The sequence below is a fragment of the Artemia franciscana genome, chromosome 16, assembly GCF_032884065.1.
Source record: "Artemia franciscana chromosome 16, ASM3288406v1, whole genome shotgun sequence".
Lineage (NCBI taxonomy): Eukaryota > Metazoa > Arthropoda > Branchiopoda > Anostraca > Artemiidae > Artemia > Artemia franciscana.
Genome location: NC_088878.1, coordinates 18,173,700 through 18,196,168, shown reverse-complemented (window position 1 = coordinate 18,196,168; position 22,469 = coordinate 18,173,700). Strand labels below are relative to the sequence as shown.

General features: G+C 34.8%; 2 protein-coding genes across 11 annotated transcripts in view; both read right to left on the bottom strand.

The window, feature by feature from the left end:
- LOC136037160 (SH2/SH3 adapter protein dreadlocks-like) overlaps positions 1-2,952 on the bottom strand; it is a 55,148-nt gene extending 52,196 nt beyond the window's left edge. The window contains exon 1 of the mRNA XM_065719695.1: positions 2,813-2,952. The gene's annotated coding sequence lies outside the window, so the exon portion shown is untranslated. The remainder of the gene's footprint in view (positions 1-2,812) is intronic.
- Positions 2,953-7,268: 4,316 nt separating this feature from the next.
- Positions 7,269-22,469, bottom strand: part of LOC136037159 (zinc finger protein 45-like) — a 48,751-nt gene continuing 33,550 nt past the window's right edge. For 4 of the 10 annotated variants that reach the window (XM_065719690.1, XM_065719689.1, XM_065719688.1 and 1 more), the window contains 3 exons: positions 19,763-20,131; positions 15,204-15,355; positions 7,269-8,801 (listed from right to left, as the gene is read on the bottom strand). In XM_065719690.1, the coding sequence (XP_065575762.1) occupies positions 7,504-8,801; positions 15,204-15,355; positions 19,763-19,812 (1,500 nt within the window). In that variant the 5' untranslated portion in view covers positions 19,813-20,131 and the 3' untranslated portion in view covers positions 7,269-7,503. Of the gene's footprint in view, positions 8,802-15,203; positions 15,356-19,762; positions 20,132-21,397; positions 21,467-22,469 lie in introns of those variants that run through there. The other 6 variants (XM_065719687.1, XM_065719686.1, XM_065719684.1 and 3 more) reach the window with 3 other exon arrangements.

Below are 22,469 nucleotides of genomic sequence, written 5' to 3'. Positions count from 1 at the left end.
CTACTGATCTATTTAATTAATTTAGTCTATTTAATCTATTAGTCTATTTAATTTTGTTTTTTTATAGTCTTTAGTTTATTTATATTTTCTTTTCTTCTCCTTTTTGCTCTTCTCTCTGTAAGTGATTATTTAATTTTTTTTCTTCTCTGAGTAAGTGACTTGTTTATTCTCCCCCTTTTTTATAGGCCAAAGAGCCTTTGGGGGAGCAGTAAAATGTAATATTGTATGTGTGTTTTGTGATTAATAAATCTTGTCTTATCTTATTTACCAAAATACCTTTTTGGTATTCTCACTGAAAAACAACAAATTTGCTCTCCCTTAGATTTTGAACAACAAGTCAACATTGTTTGTCATGAATCAACAAAAAAATCTTAATCATCCCAAAAGTTCTGTGACTATTTACCTTAGTTCTGCCCCAAGATGGATGGTTGATATACTATTAAGGAATTGGCACAAAAACTTCAGTACTAAAAGAGGTATGTCTCTCCTTAATATGTAAAATGATTTTTGTTTATTTTAACTTTTAATGATTTAAAAAAAAAAACTGTGTTAGAAAAATTTAACCTTGCAAAATAAACCTTCCCCTTAAACAAAGAATAAGAAAAGTATTTTCAGCTTCATAACTTTCCTCAATCCCAATTTATGAGGTTTCAAAGGTCTGCAAATGCATTTCCTAAATTAAAAAAAATACAAAAAACAACCTTGATATGGCTTAAATTCAAACCAAATAATAGGAATTACTATTTCAAAACTAAAACCAGAGAAAAAGAAAATTAAGCCTACTAACCTATGGACTTTTTTACCTCCTAGGGCCCAATTAAGGGCTGAAAATGTAATTTTCCTCAGAAGCAATTATTAAATTAGGAAAGGGCATAAGAAAGGCATTACACAATGTATTCACTTTCATCCTAGTTAAATTGTGCTGAAATCTGCATATTTACCCTAGATTGTTCTTATTTAATCACTGAAAAATATCAGGCTATTTTAAATGATTTAAAAATATGGGTAAAAATGAAAGGAACTATGATGGCCTAATGTAATTAATACATACAATGCATATAATGGTAATTCTTTTGTCCTGGTTTTTGTCAAAATGTATATTAAGAGTTAATATTTATAGTTTTATTTATATTTACAAGTGTAGCTTGATTTTGTATATGTTGTAAAGAAACACAAATCAGCAACAGCTGTCAAGTTTTTACTATTAAACCTGTCTACTACTACTATTAATATACAAAAAAAAAATTGGTAATTGTTTACTTTTGTTCCAAGTGCTCTAAAGTGCATATTACAGCATATGGCAATATTCTGACAATTACATACTGTTTCCTTGTCACTATTAGAGAAGCATATCCATTTCCAGTTGACCTTTCTCCTCTATGGGGCAAACTTAAAATGTGTACAGTGGGCTTGCTTATTGTTAACATTACTTATAGAGAAAAGTGTATTAGTCCATGAGCCCTGTGGACAGCTGGGTGAGATCTAGCCTATTCTATATTTATTGAACAAAGTAATGAAGCTAAAAAAAAAAAAAAAAAAAAAAAAAAAAAAAAAAAAAAAACATCAAACAAAGTTTATTACCTTAAATTGCAGCTTGGAGTGATATAAGGATATTGCTTTATATTATTAATTATATTAATTGTATTATATTATCTAATATTATTAAATAAATATAGACTACAGACCACACCCTGCTGCCCACAGGGCTCATGGAATAATATACTTTGCTCTATTGGTAATGCTACCTGTAAGCAAGTTTACTTTATGCATTTTTAGTTTGCCCCATGGAGGAGCAGGGTCAACCAGAAATTGATGTGCTTCTAGAATTAGCATTTCTGAGTGCTCTAAACTGGGTAGTTTCCAGTTTAGAGCACTTGGAACAAAAGAAAACATTTACAAAAAATCTGTGATTTAATATTCTCTTATAGATTTCTCTAAGTTAAATACATACCTAGGCTAAATGACATAGGGACAACAACTTTCATGAATTAGGGTACCTTGGTGTTTAGTTTAAATGAGGCCCTGAATAAAAGTTAGGGTAAAATTCTAGTCAATTGACTTCTTGCTATCTCAGAAAGGGTTTACGTTAGGAAAAATGAAACTTTCAGGGGTGAATCTACAGACTAAAATATGTCCTAGGAAGGTATTTTGAAGTAACTATCTCTAATCCTTCTCTCTCTAGAGGACCCTGACCTTTGATGACCTTTAAAAATATGTGTGTTATAAAAATGAAACCTTGCAAAATAGATCTTCCACTTAATATAAGTACAACAAAATAGTTTCCAGCTTCATAACTTTGTTCAATTCCATTTTATAAGGTTTTAAAGATATGCAAATACATTTGCTAAATTAAAAAAAAACATTGATATGGCTCAAAATTCTACTCAAACAACAGGAATTGCATTTTCAGAGCCAAAGGCACTGAAAAAGCAATTAGTAACTGAAAATTAAGGTAAATGTTGTTTTGTCAAAATTTCAATAGGTATAGAACTGTCATGTAGGCAAATTTCAGGGCTCTCTAGAGGGAGAAGGAGTAGAGGTGGGTACTTCAAAATACCTTCCCAGGACATACTTTAGCCTGTAGACCCATCCATGAAAGTTTCATTTCCCTAACCTAAACCCTTTCTGAGATAGCAAGAAGTCAATTAACTAGAATTTTACCATAATTAGTATCTTTATGAGAACTTGGCTTCATAGCTCTAAGGCCCCTAAACTAGCTGAAGTGCTCAGAAAAGGCACAAAGTAGACTGTCTTATTAAGTTGTTTGTTCAAAGTTACTTGGGTGAGTTCGAAAAATATGATAAATACGAACCAAACTGATTGCGCTAATTAGCTTGAGAGTCCCGAGTAAATATCATTAAAGTAATGGTATTTTCATCTAGCCTTATTAGCTGGAAAAACTCAGTATTTGAGAATTTATTTACAAATTGCTGATGATAATGAAAAACTACTAATACCCCAAATTGTATAGGTAGCGCTATGAGTAAATAAATCTGAGCCCTTGTGCTCATAATTTTTTAAGTGTCACTCCTTTTCCGGGATATTAGATACGGAAAGAATTGTCTTCCCCAATGTTTTTTGGACGATCATCGGCAATTTGGACAACCATAGGCAATCTGTTATCCTTTATCCACGGAGTATGTCCTACCCATCTGAAAACGTCTCTAATTATACCACAAGAAACCGGGATTGAACCACATTTTTCGTGCAGCCGACTGTTTAAAATACCGTCATTCAGACGGGTTTCCAGTACAATTCATAGGCAATCTTTCTTGAAAACATATATCAAATCTTCATTCATTTTTTGGAGTGTCCATGCTTCAGAACTGCATACTGTCATCACCGTAGCTTCCAATAGAACTGATTGACGGAGATACTGGTGACTCAGATGAATTTTACTTAGTTACAGGAGCAAATAGACAGGGTCCTAAGTGGAAATATAGGACTTTTATTAGGAGATTGTAACGACCAGGTCAATAGAAACAGGGATAGATTGTATCCTAGTAAGTCGAATTAAAAACCTGGATTTGAATACCAAAAGGATGGATGCTTCTTAGCGTGAGAGAAGTAAATTTGAAGTAAACATTGTAAATAATACAATGTATTATCATCTATATAATCGATTGGCAACCAATGGCGTCAATTAGGAGGGAGACTGGTTGGGGCTATGGTCTCATCTTGATTTTAGAAGGGACCCCAAATCAATTGTCATAATTTCTGCTGATTTGAAGCGTAAAAAAAAATGTGTAAAATAATGTTCTCAATTTAAAAAAAAATTTGTTCCTAATATAGCTGCACTTTACAACCATGTATTGTGCGCTTCATTCCCAGACATATTTATTTTTTATTCTTACTTCATATATCGCGAGATATAATAGGTCCCTCTATATATACGTATTCTGTGCTCTGCATTTTTTGAGTCTGTTTATGAATTTTTTTATCACTCTTTTCTGAGTCGTGTGTGACTCAGGTCTCCTCTGCTTCTGGACTGTGCAACATCATTTTGTACAACGGTACACTTTTAGTGTTTCTAGTAGCTATAGACATATTATTGATAATAAACACTAGACCGTGTGGGATTTGCAAGTTACTTGTGCTTTTCCTTCTTCGCCTCCAGTCAACACGGTAAATTTAAATTTGGTTTCGTTCAAAATGGTTATTTTATGAATTTTGTTTCTTGAATTATCTAGAAATTTAACTTCTTGAATTTTAAAAAAATCAAAGTTTACATTTCCTACCAATAATTTTTTAGATTTCAGGAAGGATAAGAAAGACAAGCAAAACATTTTGTACAAAAGGACAATTTAAAGAGTAGATACAAATTCTAAAGGACGGTAATTAGTCTCACACACGGAAGATCATAATAAAACAAGAATATGAAAAAGGACAAGATTTGTTAATAAGAAATATACCAACAATCAAAGACCAAATATTTTGACTTCAAAAATAAAAGGCTTTATGAATTGGTTGGGGGGGGGCTTAACTTGAACAAACTTACGTAAAAAGGAAAAAAATAAGAGTTATAAAACAACAATCCGAGCGTTGAAAGGTAAAAGCAAACTTATCAATCAGTGATAATTCCAGAAAACTACCATGGGAGGGAGGGGATCTAAAGTTCAACATCTAGATGGGGGTGAACATTTGTTGTTTTTTTATTTTTTTTTTGTGAAAATACCAAGCCAGTGTCTGGAGCAGCCTCTTTCCAATTGGGCAAGCGCGTACTATGGCCATTGCACTGCATGCAATATACATTAACTGCCATGCTCATAGACTCAACCTTGTGTAGGGGTGGTTCCATTCAGAACTTGAATTTAATGGCATCTTTCTTCTCCGCAAATTGTTCTGCTTCATCGCGAACAACAACACACGCCACAAATTGTTTGTTAATGCTAATAAAGCCACTGGAATAACTGTTCTTCTGCTGGAGAAATCATCTATTACAAAATGGGCATACTGGAATAGATCGGTGAACAAATTACTGATTAAATACAATCGTATTTAGGCCGTTTTATCAAGTAACAGAACATCTAGTGACGGAGAATCGAAAGCTCAAGCCCACAGACTCGCAACCAAAATTTAGACATTTGAATCTTGCGGAAATATTTTTTTGTCCAACTATATCTGAGCAGCTACAGGAGCTAGACTTAGTTTTCTCTAGAACTGGTCTTATTTTCGGTACGCAAGATAAAATTATAGAAATGTGAACAGAAGACGGTTTTGACGAAATCTTTCAGAAAGCAAGTGAACTTTCTTGTATGTACGGCCTCACTGAAGATCTTTTACAAAATTTTCAGAATTCTGATACTCCATGTAAAATACCAAAGCGTGCACAGCAAGTAACTTCCTGCTTACGTTAGTTTGTAACCATGCAGATTTCAGGAAAAAGAAATCTTACTGAATTCAAAGAATAAATTCAAAAGAAGAATCAGGATTCTGAGTCTTTATGTAAAAGACCGAAGCTTGTACAGCAAGTAGCTTCCTGCTTCCGTTATTTTGTAGCCATGCCAACTTCAAGAAAAAGTCATCTTGCTCAATTGAAAGAATAAACTAAAAATACTTTCAAAGGGGATCAGTTTCTTGTGACAAATAGATTGTGCTTTAAGTTTGAAAACCGCCTCATGAATACTATTTCACCGTTAAAGTCAATTTCTGCGTTAGATGTCGATTCGCCGCACTTAATCAATACTAGACGACTAGCTAGTCGACACAACTCTCTTGGCTTCGCAAATTGATTCGCTGATTTTGATATTGTGATGTAACCGTAAATCACTTTCGAATTTCAGTTTTTACTGCATTCATTAAGTACTTGCCCTTAGCCAAAAATGAAATGACCCCGCTCTTTGCAACTCCATTAAGGATTTGGGTGGCACAGTAGAATTAATTTACCACAAATACTTGCAACACCTGATACAAACGATTTTCTTGTTTTTCCATGGGCGTAGGGGGGGGGGGGGGTGCGTATTATCCAAAAGCTAGTTCTGTATAGTTGGAAGACGGGCTATTCTATTAGCTGGCAAAAAAGGGAAGTAGGAGATAAGGGTTACAAATGCTCCAGGCTTCAAAAGATTTTGTTGTGCATTATGAGTTTTATTTTTAAAGAAAAAGGCAGGTGTGATCCATGTGAAAAATAATCCTTTAAACCAAATCCTGTGTTCTAGCAGCCTTGTTTATATTGTTTGTAAGTTTGCATGTGTAACTTTTGAAGTAACTTACAGTCTTACAAAGTTAAAACAATTGCATCCAGTGTTATTTATCCAAACGAACACTACAACAAGACATATCTTGGCACGAAAAGTCCTTAGGTTGATGTAAAGAGTAATAATTTTTGAGCAAAAGATTTTTGTACAATCATTCACTATGCTTCCAAAGGTTGTGTATCACAAATAGTCAGATGAAAGCTTAATCCATTAAAATTAAGCTTAATACAAATTATATCTAAAGATAACAATGATTTATAATACAAGAGCCTGCATCAAAGCCTTAGGCATAACCGTTAGGTTTCTTTTTTTGGACAGGGTGCACAGAGACACAAAAGTTCATAAGAAATAACCAGTGGCAAAAATCTCCAGCATTTTCATTGGACTGGGGGCAAGAGGGGTTAATATCCGGATAGTCCACATTCTCTCCCCCTAATAGCGCCCCTGGAAATAACTATAGGCTTGACAGGGTTATATATACATATATATATCTATATCTATATATATATATATATATATATATATATATATATATATATATATATATATATATATATATATATATATATATATATTGAATTGAAATCACAGTATCCGAAGCTTGTTCTGGTCTTCTTCTATTTGACTGATGCAAAAAGTATTAAATTGACAAAACTTTAGGCAAAACAACCTATAGAGCGAAGCGTATTAGTCCAAGAGCCCCGCGGGCAACGGGGCGAGGTCTGTATTCTATATTTATTTAACAAAGAGTGATAAAACTAAAAAAAACCCCATAGACAATGTTTATTAAATAAATATAGAATGCAGACCTCGCTCCGCTGCCCGCGGGGCTCACGAACTAATACGCTTCACTCAGTCTCACTAAAGTATACACGCATACTTTGCGGGGCTCACTATAGGTAATGTTACCTGTAAGCAAGCCCACTTTACGCATTTTTAGTTTGCCCCATAGAGAAAGAGGGTCAACCAGAAATGGAAGCGCTTCTCTAATAATAACAAAGAAACAATATACGATCATCAGAATCTTGCTGTATGCAGATATACGCATTTTAGAGCACTTGGAATCGAAAGTAAGCATTTACCAAAGATAATTTTTTTGAAAAATGAAAGGACAAAAAACAGAAGAATCTGCAGCTTATGAAAAAATTTCCCATTTAACTTTCTTTAAGTCAAAAAAATATTAATATTTTAGGACTGGCTTTAAAATATAGAAATGACTCCACAGCTTCAAATTCATTTGGTTCTAAAAGTAGTGTCTTCTTAAAGTAAAGTGCCTTTAGAAAAGCAAATAGATGTTTTATTTTCCCTAGGAATTTTTATCACGATGCATTCTTTTGTGCATAGAGAGACCAGCACTCTGGGCAAACGCTTTATGGCACACTTGACATTCAAATTCTTTGGTACCTGAATGAAGTCTCGTGTGGCTCAAATAATTTTCTTTACGAGAAAAAGCCCTGTTGCAAACTTCACACTTAAAAGGCTGTTCACCTTTGTGAACTAGCATATGTCTAGATAATTCTTTTCTTAAACCAAAGCGTTTGTTACATATAAAACATTGGTGCTTTTTATCACCAGTATGCACCACCATATGGGTCCTCAGTCCCGTGCCGCTATAATATCTTTTATTGCACAGCTGGCACCCAAACGATTTTACACGGTCTTTCATGTGGATTACCGAGTGCTCCTTTAGAGTTTTAGCACAACGAAAGAGTTTTTGGCACACTTCACATTTGAAAGTCCGTTGGGCAGTATGAGCATTCAAATGATAATTCAAACTTGAACGTTCAGTAAACATTTTCCCGCAAATTTCACACTGGAAAGTATTACCTATACATCGTTTTGCATGAACATCAAGCTTCCGTTGTTCTGTATACCTTTTTTTGCACAAATTACATTTAAATGACTCATCGTCATAGTGAATTCTCAAATGAGTAATTAGATTAGACCGACCAAAGAAACTCTTATCGCATCTTCTGCACGTATATATACTTGGTTCGGTTGAAGGAAGTAACCCCACTTTAGGACACGTTCCGTAAAGACGACTCACAGGGTCAGTTTGAGGTTGATTATCAACTCCGCTTTGTTTGTATTCTAAATCGTTTCCTGAAATATCAGTCACTTTGTTGAATGAAAAGCTTAATTGCTGGTCCTTGGCTAATGAATCTGTTTCAGCATTAATAGTTTTATCAAGCGAGTCCATTTCTTCTTGAGCTACATTCTTATGATCAGCCTCTTCACCTGCATTAGCTTCAGAAGGTTTCTCTGCTCCTTCTAAACATCGATTAATATGGTCAACCCTCTCCGCCTCCACCCGTAGGACCCCTTGGTGCTGTCCCTCAGAAAATGGATCTGTTTTAGCTGCAATGACTTCCCCAAGTTGGTCCATGTTTTCTGTCTTCCCCTTCTTCTGGTCACCCATTTCGACCCTCTCCCATAAAAAATCTCCGTAATGACCCTCATCTAATGAATCTGCTTCAATTTTAACCCTTTCACAAAGAGGGCCAATTTCATCGTTCCGATTTTCAATCTTATAATCAGTTCCATGATATATGTCATAGTCTTGATTGAATTCATTATTACAGGACAGAAAAATCGTCTCCAGGCCTAGAATAATGAAACATTTAATAAACTTTTAACAGTGAAAGTATCAAAAATTGATGAATTGCTTAAAATCTATTTACAAAAACGGTGTAATTTAAAACATTATTTATACTGACGTTACAGTAAAAAAGAAAAAGGTGCATTCAAAGCGACCATTATTTACTTCTTTCATCAAGATGTTTTTGGACAAAATAACATCGAATTGTTAAAATATGGCTACCTAAGGGTAGGCCTACAACAAATCCTCACTCAAAGACGCTAGGTCAAACACAAGCCTCAATGAATGCTAACTTTCATTGTCTTGTTGAATTTTTTGATAATGCAGCATAAATCCACAAGAATTGACATAGAAGAGGAAGCGACAGCAGGCAAATCACAAAAGAAAGCGCAATTTTGAGTCGTTATGTTTAAGTTTCCATAGAGAGGCCTCTTGAACTAATCTTAAAGTACCAAGGATATCAAAATAAAAATTCTTTTGCTCCCCCCCTGGTCCCATCTTAGTTCTCTTCATAACTGAAAACCAAAGTTTATGATTTTCCCCATGGTTGAGTCAAAATTGCGACTATTGTATTACCATCTGTTGATCAATGAAAGACGACTACAACTTTAAAGAAAAGCTATATCTTAGCTTGTTTAGACTTCTAGCACATATTTCTAGCTAATTTTTCAACCATGCTTCATGTTTTTAACGTCTTATTAAGATATTAATAATCATATGTTTTAAGCTCACTTTCACACATTTTTTCCCGTCTTTTTTTTTTTAAAGGTACGCCAACCCCGACTACCAAAACAGCATCACTGGAAGTTATAGTTTTTGGATCGAAAACTAAATTCCCAATTTTTCAAAATTTTTAACAATATACGCATTTCTACTTAGCCAATTTAAACAACTAAATTTTCATTTCACTTTCCTTGTCAATTGAAAAACAAACATTCCGCCTCTGTTTCAGGTACAAAAAGTCTACACTATATGCTGTGAAACAAAAAAGTTAGGATAGTATGGCTACGCCACACCCCAACCAAAGAGATAAAAGGACTCTAATTCCCCATTAAATTTAATGGTTTATGGTCTTACTTTGCCATGCGACAAAGCACCATAGTTACACAGGCAAGATACAAAAAGGGCTTTTTTACAGAAAGAAGGAAATTGAAAGAAAAAAGAAGGTGATTGGAAGGAGAACATCGTAACTACAAGCAAGAATGAAAAGAAGTAACGGAGGTCCCCTTTAAATAAATTAAATAGAGAAATTCCCAATGGTAATTGCTGAAAAACACGATAAAACGGCAATTGTAGAAACATTAGTAGCTCATACTATCAGCAAGCAATAATTGTGCATATATGTATTTAATTTTTTTTTTCTCGAAAACGGCTACATATATTTTTGGGAAAATTGGTATCATGGTATTTTCAAACAGCTGTGATCAAACAGTTGTGTTTTCAAGCAGGTGTGATCGTATCGACCCAGTGGTCCTAGACTGTCGCAAGAAGGCTCATTCTAATGAAAATTAAAAGTTCTAGTATACTTTTTAAGCGACCCAAAAAATACAGGGCAACTAGACCCCTCCTCCGCTCATTTTTCCCAAAGTTACCGGATCAAAATTTTCAGATAACCGTTTTGTTCAGGATAGTTGAAAATCAAATAATTATGGCTTTGAGGACGACTTAATCCCCAACAGCCCCCGGGGGAAGGGCTCCAAGTTATGAACTTTGCCCATTGTTTGCATATAGTATTGGCTATTAGGAAGGATGTAGACATTTTCAGGGGGATTTTTCTGGTGGTGGGGATGAGGGATAGGGGGTTACGTGGGAAGATCTTTCCATGGAGGAATTTATCATGTAGAGACAATTTCCATGAAGGGGGCACTGGATTTTAAAGTATTATTAAAAAAAACAATGAGAAATTAAATAAAGAACTAAATTTTTCCACTGACAGTAAGGTGCAACATTAAAACGTAAAATGGACAGAATTGGTTACGTATATGAGGTTGTTCTTCCCCTCCTCAATACCTTGATTTTCGCACTAAAGTATTTTTAGTAATTTCAAAAGAACTATCTATTCTAATTAAACGGCCTTTGTGATTCAGGGATTATTCTTAAAGAATTGGAACAAAATTCAAACTTTAGCGTAAAAAGCGAGGTATTGACGGGGGAGGGGGCAAACCCCCTTACTTACGTAACAAAAAATACGAATATACAGGTTCGTTACGTAAGTTAATAACTAATTTTAAAGTAACCTCTGTATAAAAACTTGCCACCTGTTCCGCTAACCAAGAATTCACTTCCGTGTTTACATCGTCGTCATCACTGTAACGTTTGCTACTGAAGTATAGCTTGAGGTGGAGAAACAGATGGTAATCACTAGGCCCAAGACCAGGACTGTATTATGGGTGATCTAAAACTTCCCAGCCAAAACTGTCCAACAAAATACGGGGCTCACCAGCAGTTTGAGGTCTTGCATTGTCACAAAGAAGGACAATTTCCTTTGTCAGCATGCCAACTTTTTTTTTTGCTTTGTTTTTTTAAAACAAAGCTTTCTGAGGGTTGGCGGTATGCTTCTACAGTAACAGGACTTCCTCAGTTGCAGGAAGTCGACCAAAAAATACCATGACTATTCCCAAAGATCGACACTGTGATTCTGCGCTGGGAGAGAGAATGTTCGGCCTTTGAATTTTTGGGGGAGTGTCTGCGTTTCCATTACATGTTCTATTGCCTCGATTTGGGCGTGATATACAAAAAACATGTTTCGTTTCTAGTTCAACCGGTTGCCATCTCAGTGGCGACGTAAGTGACGATGACGTAAAAATTAAGTGAACTCTTCGTTATTGGAGCCGGCGGCAGGTTCTTTTAAAGATTTCACTTTAAATAAGTAGGGAGGTGTGATAAGTTTCAAAACTGGTAACTATATTGAAAAAGAGGGTAAAGTATGCACTTTCTGAAAATAAGTTTACTTTTTAGATCTTTCGTCGTTAAATTAAAAACAAGAACTAAGAGCTCATATGGCACTTGTAACGAGATCAGAAGAGCCAAGAGCTCAAATGGTATGAGCTCTAGCAGAATTCTAAGAATCGATAGATTGCTTTAAAAGGAAAATCAAAAGCTTAATGCCGGTCGGGATTTAAAATAAGACCTCTGAGTCACGAGGTCCTAACCGATCACCTCAAGATCCGATCACCCACTCTAGGCTAAAAATACCTCAATTTTTCCTAATTTTTCCTCTCCCTTCAGCCCCCCAGATGGTCGAATCGGGGAAAACGACTTTATTAAGTCAATTTGTGCAGCTCCCTAACACGCCAACCAATTTTTATCGTCCTAGCACGTCCAGAAGCACCAAACTCGCCAAAGCACTGAACCCAACCACCTAAGTCCCCCAAAGAGAGCGGAACCAGTCCGGTTACGTCAATCACGTACCTACGACATTTATAAGCGTTACCCAAGATTTACGTTTCCCTCTCCAACTCTCCCCAATGTCAACAGATCTGGTCGTGATTTAAAAAAAAGAGCTCTGAGACATGAGTTCCTTCTAAATATCAAATTTCACTAAGATCCGGTCACCCGTTCTTAAGTTAAAAATACCTCAATTTTTCTAATTTTTCCAAATTAACAACCCCCAGCTCTGACAAAGAGAACGGATCCGTACCAATTATGCTGAATCTGAAGGTGTGATTTTCATTAAGATTCTATGGCGTTTAGGAAGTGTTTCCCCTTTTTTTTCGGAAATATATTTGAACTTATATTTATGAAACTTGTATATTTAAAATTAGTTACAATTGAGCCAGCTCACTCCTTACTACATTTCGTTATCACTAACAGTTTGATTCCGTGTAAGAAAAGGGGCTGTTCCCTCCTCATAGTCCCGCTTTTTACGTTTTTAAGGTTTTTTATTGTTTTCAAAAGTACAGTTGTGAGAGAAAGTCTTTAACGTAAAGAGCAGGGCATTAAAGAGAGAGCACCCCCTTTCATACAGGTAATAATTTCAGTTCGTTTTAAGTCTTAATGTCGCTCCTTACTTTCAGTTGAAAAAACTAGTTTTTCATTTAATTTCTGAACGTTTTTGAACTAATGCATGTTTTGATTTTGGCTCACTGCACATGAACAATTGAAACGAAATTTGCATATTATTTTTTTTTGGCTAAATAGATTTCTCGTCATTTTGATCGGACTATTTTGATTAAAAAAAGGGATGGGGGAGGAGGGATTAGCCTCCAAATTTTGGTTACTTAAAAAGGCAACTAGAACTTTTTTTTTACAAACGTTTTTATTAGTAATTAATATACGTAACTTGCGAATTGGCTTACGTAAAGAACTTCTATATTTGCCTATTTTTTATCACGTATATGAGGGAGTTCGCCCCCTTGTCAATACCTCGATCTTGAGTTTTTTGTCCCAATTTTTTGTCCCAAAGCTTGAATTTTGTCCCAATTTTAAGAATGATCCCTGAATCACAAAAGCCGTAGAATAAATAGTGGAAATTAATAAAATACTTTAGCGTAAAGAGCAACGTATTAAGGAGAAGACGAATCCCCCTAAATACGTAATAATTTCTGTTCATTTTAAGTTTCAATGCTGCACCTTACTTCCGATTGAAAATCTTTTTTTATTAATTTAGTTTCTCGTTGCTTTTTTTTCATAATGCTAGAAAATCCTGCACCCCTTCATGGAAATTCTCTTCCCTCATGATAAATTTATCAATGGAAAGATCCTCCCACGTAACCCCATCTACCCGACCCCCCTCCCAACTCTGAAAAGCCCCTGAAAACGTCTGTACAGTTCCTCATAACCATTACTACATATAAACAATGGTCAAAGTTTATAACTTCCAGCCACTCCCCCGGGGACTGTGGGGGATTACATCGTTCTCGAAGGCATAGTTATTAGGGTTTTCAACTATTCTGAACAAAATGGCTGTCTAAAATTTTGATCCGGTGACTCTGGAAAAAATGAGCGTGGGAGGGAGCCTAGGTGCCCTCCATTTTTTTGGTGACTTAAAATGGGCACTAGAACTTTTAAATTCCATTAGAATGATCCATCTCACGATATTCTAGGACCACTGAGTCGATACGATCACCCCTGGGAAAAAACAACAACAAATAAACTCGCATCCGTGATCTTTCTTCAGGGAAAAAATGCAAAATTCCATATTTTTGTAGATGGGAGCTTGAAATTTCTACAGTAGAGTTCACTGATAAACTGAATCTGATGGTACGATATTCTTTAAGATTCTATGAATTTTAGGGGGTACCCCCCTATTTTCTAAAATAATACAATTTGTATCAGGTTCATAACTTTTGATGGGTAAGACTAAACTTGATGAAACTTATATATTTAAAATCAGGATAAAAATACAATTCTTTTGATGTAACTATTGGTATCAAAATTCCGTTTTCTAGAATTTCGGTTACTGTTGAGCCGGGTCACTCCTTACTACAATTGCTACCACGAACTATTTGAAAACATTTCATACATAACTTAATTGATTGTGGATACAGAATAGTTTATCAGCATAAATGTGCAAAAGTTTTCCGAATAAAATAAAACATAATTAAGGTTATTGATTTTTTTCCATCGAGCGAGGGTCGAGCCGCTTGTATTAATAGTTAAAACTGGAGGAATAATTCTTTGTGATTATCTTGGTTCTTTCTTGTCTCCCTCTCTACGAAACTTTACCGACTTATAAAAGAAATAATAAAATGCATATAAACAAATTTTGATATGTTTTGTAAAGTTTTATTGTCCACTCTCCTCTGGTACTAATAGTTTATCAACGTGGTCCACTTGAAGATCAACACTTACCAAAGAAACAAAAAGACAGAATTTCCCATTATTGACAAAATTATAGTATATTATTACTTTTATAACCTATAACTATTATTACATCTATTATAATATTTAATACTGTTGTAGTATATTCTTTTTCTCTTTTCTTTCTTTTTGTTATTTTTGCATTTCCTTACCTTTGTTTTATGGCCGACACATCGAGCCCTTTTCCCCGTTGTCCAGTTAGGAAAATTATTTATATGTGATTTGGTCAATAAAATATCTTGTTTTGTCTTGTGTTATGTCATGTTATTTACACACCGCGCCTTACGAGCTCTTGTCTCTGTTGTGGGTTAATGTTTTTATATTTTTAAGTATATTAAATAAAGTATCCATCCATCTAAAGTGTCTAATACTGTTGCTTATTTGTTATACTATCATAGGATTTACCATAAAATTACAAAACTTTTAATAATATTTCCCATAACTGACAACATTATAGCAGATTAAAGGCAGACATTTTGGCAACATTAAAGGCACAGGCAAGGATCTTGATTGGTTCCTTAATGATAAAGAGAGAACGCGATGAGTAGAAAGGATTTTTTTTTTTTTAGACAGGACATATTTTTAATAATTCTCTGCGTTCTTACCATTATATTTCTCGTAAATAAAGCCATCATTAGATTCAATTTCTCTGGAAGGACAAGCTGAGTTAGAACCAGGACAACTGAAAGACAATGGACTTTTCTCATTTGCTTCACCATCATCTATTTCGTTTCTTTGAATGGATTTCGGATTCTTCCTGAAATAGAAATGCATTGTATTAAATAGAATTTATATATATATATATATATATATATATATATATATATATATATATATATATATATATATATATATATATATATATATATATATATATATATACCCCAACAGCTAGATCATGGGGGCGCTTCGCAGCCATCCAAGCCCCCCCCCGCGCTCGGAAGTCGTTACGCGCCATATTAGTTACGTGCCTTTTTTTTCTTGTTTAGTTTTTTTTTCTTTTTAGTTTTTTTTGTAGTTTTTACCCTTTTTTAGTTTTTAGTCTTTTACCCTTTTTTTAGTTTTTTTAATATTTTCTTTTTAGTTTTTTTTGTAGTTTTTACCTTTTTTGGTTTTTTTCTTCTTTTGTATTAATGCTAAAGCCAAGGCTCGAACCTGGAACATCTCGAACCTAGAACCTGGAACATAAAGCTTTACCAACTCAGCCAATTCAGCCTTTACCAATTCGTTTTTGAATTTGGTATATGATGAAATAATTCAGACGTCATATGTGGACAAACACGACGTCAGAAGACAGACAGACACACAAACAAACAACTTATTTTTATATATATAGATATATATTTACATAATATCAACATATGTCCTCATATGTGGCCCTAACGATACATTGTTTTATCATTCCCTTTTTAGTGTAACTTACTCCCTATCTATCCTTAAAAATATTGAAATCAAGCAACTTAGGATTTATGCCTCATTCGCTATTTGGAAGACCCAATCTCAAATTATATGACAAAAATCGCAAAAAGTCGCTCAAAAAACGAACCTTGTCTCTATCAAATAACCATAGAAAAGATGAAATTTTTTATCCATGTTTAGGAGCATAAACATGGAATTTCTCACTATAAAATACCAATTCCTAAGAAAGATATTAAGCATTGTTTAAGATAGGAAAATAGTATTAGATCAAAATGGAGCAGATTCCTCTTAAGAAAGAAACTATGTAGCCGATTTCAAAGCCGGGCCCCGACACTCGGCATGTGGTAGGCTTGTATATATTGATTCTCGTTGCAAGCAGCAACCTCGAAATGAGTCAGCTTCGTGTACTACCCTTTCCTTGGGAAAATATAATAAATGGTCCTAATGACTTGTAATAAACAGTTGCGTTGTTTACGGTATCTATCTAGGTTTGTACTGGGTTTTTCACCACACTTTGTTGGTGTCAAAGATTATGATGGCGTTGTTCTTCTAACGTTATATATCTTTCGTCTTCACTCCATTTTTGACACTTTCTGATACTCGCTCTCTCGCAATTGCTTGTAATTCTCACTGCCGCTTATCTTTTAACCGCATATTTCCTTGTTGTCGCTGTGGCATATCTTTTAGCTGCATATTCCTTTGTTAGTCACTTTTGTTTTAGAGTAGTTTTCTTTCTGCTGCTTATCTTCGAACCGTTGTTTCTTTGCTCCTTAATTTTGTTTTTGACTCGTTGCAGTTGTTGCTGAGGGAAGTATTCTGACTGTATATATTTGTTCTTTCTGTTTATCATTATTTAAGCATTTTTTTCAACACCCTTTACCTTAGCTGCTCGGATTGGTCTTGTCACGCTTGATGGTCTAGGTTGTTCATTTGTCCTCTAGGCATTATGCAACTACTTAAAACGTCTTTTGTAAATAGACTAATTACACTTTGTTCCTTTTATAATGTAGCGCGTGTCATAGATATAAAAAAGATAGGTTCACTCCTGGGGGAGGGGAGCGGAAATGATGTAATTTATTCTCTTGAAATGTGCTAATAAATATGCCACAAATAATTTGTTTTTTGTGTATATGTACCAGCATCATAGACAATGAAATCGATACAACCACTGCTGAGATATATATGACGTATGTATGCTTTTCGCATGTATTCATAAATACGACGTCACATGAATTTTCTTTTCCAAAATTTGGACTTTTAACTAACTTTCTAAAACTTCTGGCTTATATGGATCGTGTTTTTAGCCCACATATTCCCAGGATACCAATTTTCCTGAAAAAATATGGAGCCACTTTCGAGAAACAAAATACATAAATACGCAGTTATTGCTCTCTTAAAGAGATAGTATAAACACTATATCTTTATACAGGCATACAATGTATTATACACTGGATACAGGGGTGAAGCTAGGGTTTTAAGCTTTTAAGAGGGATTTAAAAAATGTGTCAACAAAATCATCCAGTATGTCGACAAATGCGGACACATTGAGGCTAAATTTCCCAAGATGTCATCACGTGGCACCGACAACTTGGAACTTCTCTTCTCCATATTTCGACGACCCCCTTCTCCCTGGCTGTACCCCTGACTGGATAACGAGGTTCTAGTCGATTAAATCTTTCATCTTTCACCCATGCATGTGAACATACATTAAATAGAAATGTATAGTTTATTTTTTCTTTTCAGCTGTTTTGGTAGACGTTGTGCATTCTTGAATTTACCATACGTTTCGAACATTGGTCCATCAGGTGTATATTGATAAGCATTGACAAAAAATATACTTTGGCTTCATTTGAATAACCTCTGCTGCTCTCTACCATGGTCAGATTTAGCTTAGTCAGACTTATCAGAGCACGCAGCATCCAATAACTGGACAACCAAAAATTACCTAAGGAAATATGGCGCTATTTTCTGGATGAGTTGCGAATAAAACAAAAATCAATCGGCCGACATCGGATATATTTTTTCGATATAAAATAATAACACTGACCCCCATCACGGCCCGATAGTATTGGCCGGGCAACATAAATTTGTTAATTTTCTAGAGAACAGATGGGCTCCGAAAGTTAGCCTAGGGACTCAAAAACTATCTCTCTTATTATTTGCAGATGATATTGCTTTGGTGGCTAATAAACCGCAAGATCTACAGACTCTTTTGAATCTCATAGAAGAATATTTGCACATAAAAAAGTTAAGACTGAATACTGAAAAGAGCGAAGTTGTTATTTTTAAAAAAAAGGAAGGTTGGGGACGATGAAAAATATACATTTAAATTTAATAATAAGGAACTATTTATAAGTAAAAGAATAAAATATTTAGGCTTTATCTTATCGGAAAATGGAAGCCTAAGGAGTCATGTTGATGAAATAATTAAGAGAGGTAGGGTGGCCATGTCAGCTATATTTAGAAACCCGACGATAATGGGGATCAAAGACCTAAAAATGCATAAAAGAATATTTAACACAAAAATTTTACCCGTGATAGAATATGGAGCAGAGATATGGGGTGGAGAAACGGTGCAGCAACTGGAGTCCCTTCAGCTCCAGTATTATAAAAGTGTTTGGTCTACATCAGACAACTCATTCACAGATTCTGATAGGTGATATGGGCCTGTTTTCTTTAAAGCTACGTAGGTATATTTTAATGCTTAGATTCTGGCTGAAGTTAACTAAGAGTAATGAAGATAGACTAGTAAGAGCGGCATATGAAGAGATGTTGAAATGTGGTTTAAAAACCTCGTGGTCATCCCAAATTAAATCATTACTAGAAAAAGTAGGAATGCCTTATTTATGGAATAATGGTCTTTGCTCTCGTGATGTACCAACAAATTTAGAAAGCCAGGTACGATTTATATTAGAGTGTCAGGAAATTCAGTATTGGCAAGGGCTGGTTTTTGATTCTACAACCCTACAACATTATAATCAGGCAAAACCTAGTTTTGGGGAGGAAGTTTATTTTAAATTTAACTTACCGGCTATGATTCTACGTCGTTGGATTCAGCTTAGGGTAAATTGTCTTCCAATCCAGAACAGGCAAAAAACGTTCGACAAAAATAAAATGATAGTTGGTCCTGATAGGCGGAATGTTTGTCCCCTTTGTAAAGATGATGATGAAGACTTGGATCATTTTCTCCAGAAATGCCCGGTGCTCTTGGATTTACGGGATATTTATTTGCATGGGGTTAATTTGATGCTTCCGGGCATTCTACAAAATAGTAACCCAACCACAATATTTCGAGTGGGAGTATATATAGATAAATCTTTAATAAGAAGAAAAAGTTTTATATGATTAATTTCTTTTGTAGTTAGATTAGGTACTTTTTGCGTTGAATTCTGTTTTTTATGCGTGTTCGTACTGTTGTTAATTTCCTTGCTTGTTTTTTATTTATTTATATTTTTGTGTATATGGCCCACGGGTTTTTGAAATACACTTATCTATCTATCTATAACGGTTGAGCCATAGTCATAACCAAGAAGATTTAATACGTTCAGAACTCTTTATTTACAATAAGCAAGTTAATCATTTTCTTTAACATTTATCTTACTAAGCTGTGACCCGAAAAACCAGGACCCCCCCCCCTCCAAAAAAAAAAACCACCAAAATAAGAATTTAAAAATGCAAACATACTGTATCAAATACAGAATTAAAGAAATAGACACTGTTGGACATTCTACACCCTATTTTCTACCTGTATTTCCTGTCTACTAAGAAATATAATCCCCGCAGATGACATGACATGTGCAGCCCCAGATCCTAAATTGTAGCAGACGCCCATTGTTTACAAACAAATTACGCAGTAATTGGGATGAACTTGCTTGATCTCTTTACTCAGCTTGTAACTTGCATAAATCATTTCTTCATCCAACGGGTAATCACCATTTTGTTGGGAGTGTTCGAAGGATTTTTGTACCTGGCCAGTCTGGAACTTGTATCCCTGAGTCCCCGGGTCAAGCAGACTGTTCCTCTTGAAGTAGAAGCGCCAGTTAAAGACAATGAACGTTCCACGTTTGACGCTTGGCCATGCACTTGTTTCCCGTGGCGGGATCTAGATTTATTCCTGCAATAGAAACTATATTTAATATTTCAAAAAATCATGAGTAACAAAAATTCCAAGGTGGCAAAAAAAAAAAAGAAAAAAAATTGGCAACATAAATTGAATCAAGTTGTTTGTGATTTTGTTGGGTCTTTCTTTAACTTTTTGTTGGTTGATATCTACTTTATACAATAAAGAGAACATTTCTTTGTCTGTTCCAAAAGCTTACCCTCCCCCACCGGAAAATACACTCCCTCAGAAAACACATGCTCACAGAAAGGAAACCATCCCCCAAAATTTACTCCCCACAGAAAATTACCCAACAGCCCCCAGCCCCCTGTCGGAAAACACCCCGTGAAAAATATCCCTATGTTTCCCAATAACAAATACTATCTGTTAGCAGTGGACAAATTACAAAACATAAAAAGGCACTTAAACTTCTACAACGGTGTTTCTGATTGTTTTGCAGTTTGGGAGGGAGGGAGATACCTCAAAGCATGCATTTTAATGCCGAAAAATCCCAGCTCTCATTGAGCCATCAGAGAAATACAAAATTAATTCTAAGGGAAAGACAAGGGGAGGGTGGAGATAGAACTTGATGTATAATCCCCAGGGTGTAGCTAAGGGTTTTTTTTTGGGGGGGGGACAAAATAAACTTTTGAAAAAAGCATTAAAAAAAATGTTAAATTGATATCTACTCCCTCATGATTTCTGGGAATATTTTTGGTCTACGGTGTTATTATGAAAGTAAAGACTAACATTAAACCTTAAAATGAGCAGAATCTATTCCGTATAGAAGGGGGATTGTCCCTTCCTCATCCACACCTCATGGTCACTAAAACTTCGGAGAGTGCTCATTAGACGAAATATTTATACTTCAAGTCCTTTTTATTATCAATTGAACGTTAATTCAAACCAACCAGCCGCATAGGGGGGGGGGGAGGGTAGCCGCTGGCCAACATCTTGGTCAGTGTTTAGGTTCAAATCATGACATAGCATGGGAAGTTCAACTTCCCAATTCTCTTCAAATTATTCGGTGGCTCAAAGATATTTTACGAGTCTCGGCATCGGTTGAGTTTCTCAATTTTGTATAGGGTAATATATTAACCATTATTTCCAAATCGAATAACTTCAAATAACTTAATTCAAACAAATTCGAATTTAGTTAATTTAGTTTTTTTCCGAAATGTTAAAAGAAAATGTAAACAAAGTGAAGGTATTTTTTTTTAATTATCAGAAAAAACATCTAGCTCAAAATCGCTCTAATTTTGGTGGTTAATCGTAACTTACTTGCGTAACAGGAAAAACTGTATTGGTTAAGAACTACCTTAGTCACTTTCAACAAAGACAGATTCTCAACATAGTCATACGAAAGGCAAAAAACTATACTGGAAAAAAAAAATACCCTTCAAGGACTTGCACCTTTAACGTCATAATTGAAAGTCCAAGCTCTACCGACTGACCTACGAACTCTATTAAGGTCATTCTCCCAGGTTTGAAGCCAATGCTATTTTCCTATAGCAGTGAAATGAGTATTAACAACAGACACGAGCAGATTCTTTGATGAAAAAATTACTATGGCTTCATTGAAAGCTTTAACATGAATAGGCCGAACAAATTTACATTTTTTTTTTTCTTTAGAGCTTCATAAAAAATTAAAAGTGGGGAAACCTCTAATTTTTAAAAGTAGTAATAAACTACTTTTAGAAGACGTAGAGAATTGTAAAGTAGACTCTCGATTTGCCACAAGATTCCAAAATACTTGGCCGTGAATTTTTTTTTATTATCCATTGTTTCCTTTAAAATTGGTCATTTAAGATATTCTTCCTTTTCTATTTAAAAGGGTTGTACTAATCATACAGCCTTGATTTTTGTCTCGTTTTGTAGATCTTTTACTGATAAATAATCCCAAAGATTCTTAAGTTTGTAGTTTTAAGATATTATTTTTAGCAATAATTATTAATATTCAAGATTTCCTCCTTTCTCATTAGCTTAAACACTCCTTGAGGGGTTTGCCAGAATATCATCAAGAGCGTTGACTTCTCCCTAGCATTACGGAAGTGAAACATACATAATTGGTAACACACCTTAAGGCAATGTCGTTTTTAACACTTCATAGGAATTGGAATTTGGTAGGTTACAAAACTGTTACAAAGCAGATAACAGTTTGGCGTTAAAAGTAACGAAACACCGATTGTAGGCCTATAGGCCTAAAATGTATGAACATTATTTTTAAAAGAATATTATTCTTAAAAACACATTATTTTAAACATTATTGGCCTTTAAAAGTAAAGAAACACCGATTGTAGGCCTATAAAATGTATGAACATTATTTTTTAAAAAGAACATTATTCCTAAAAAC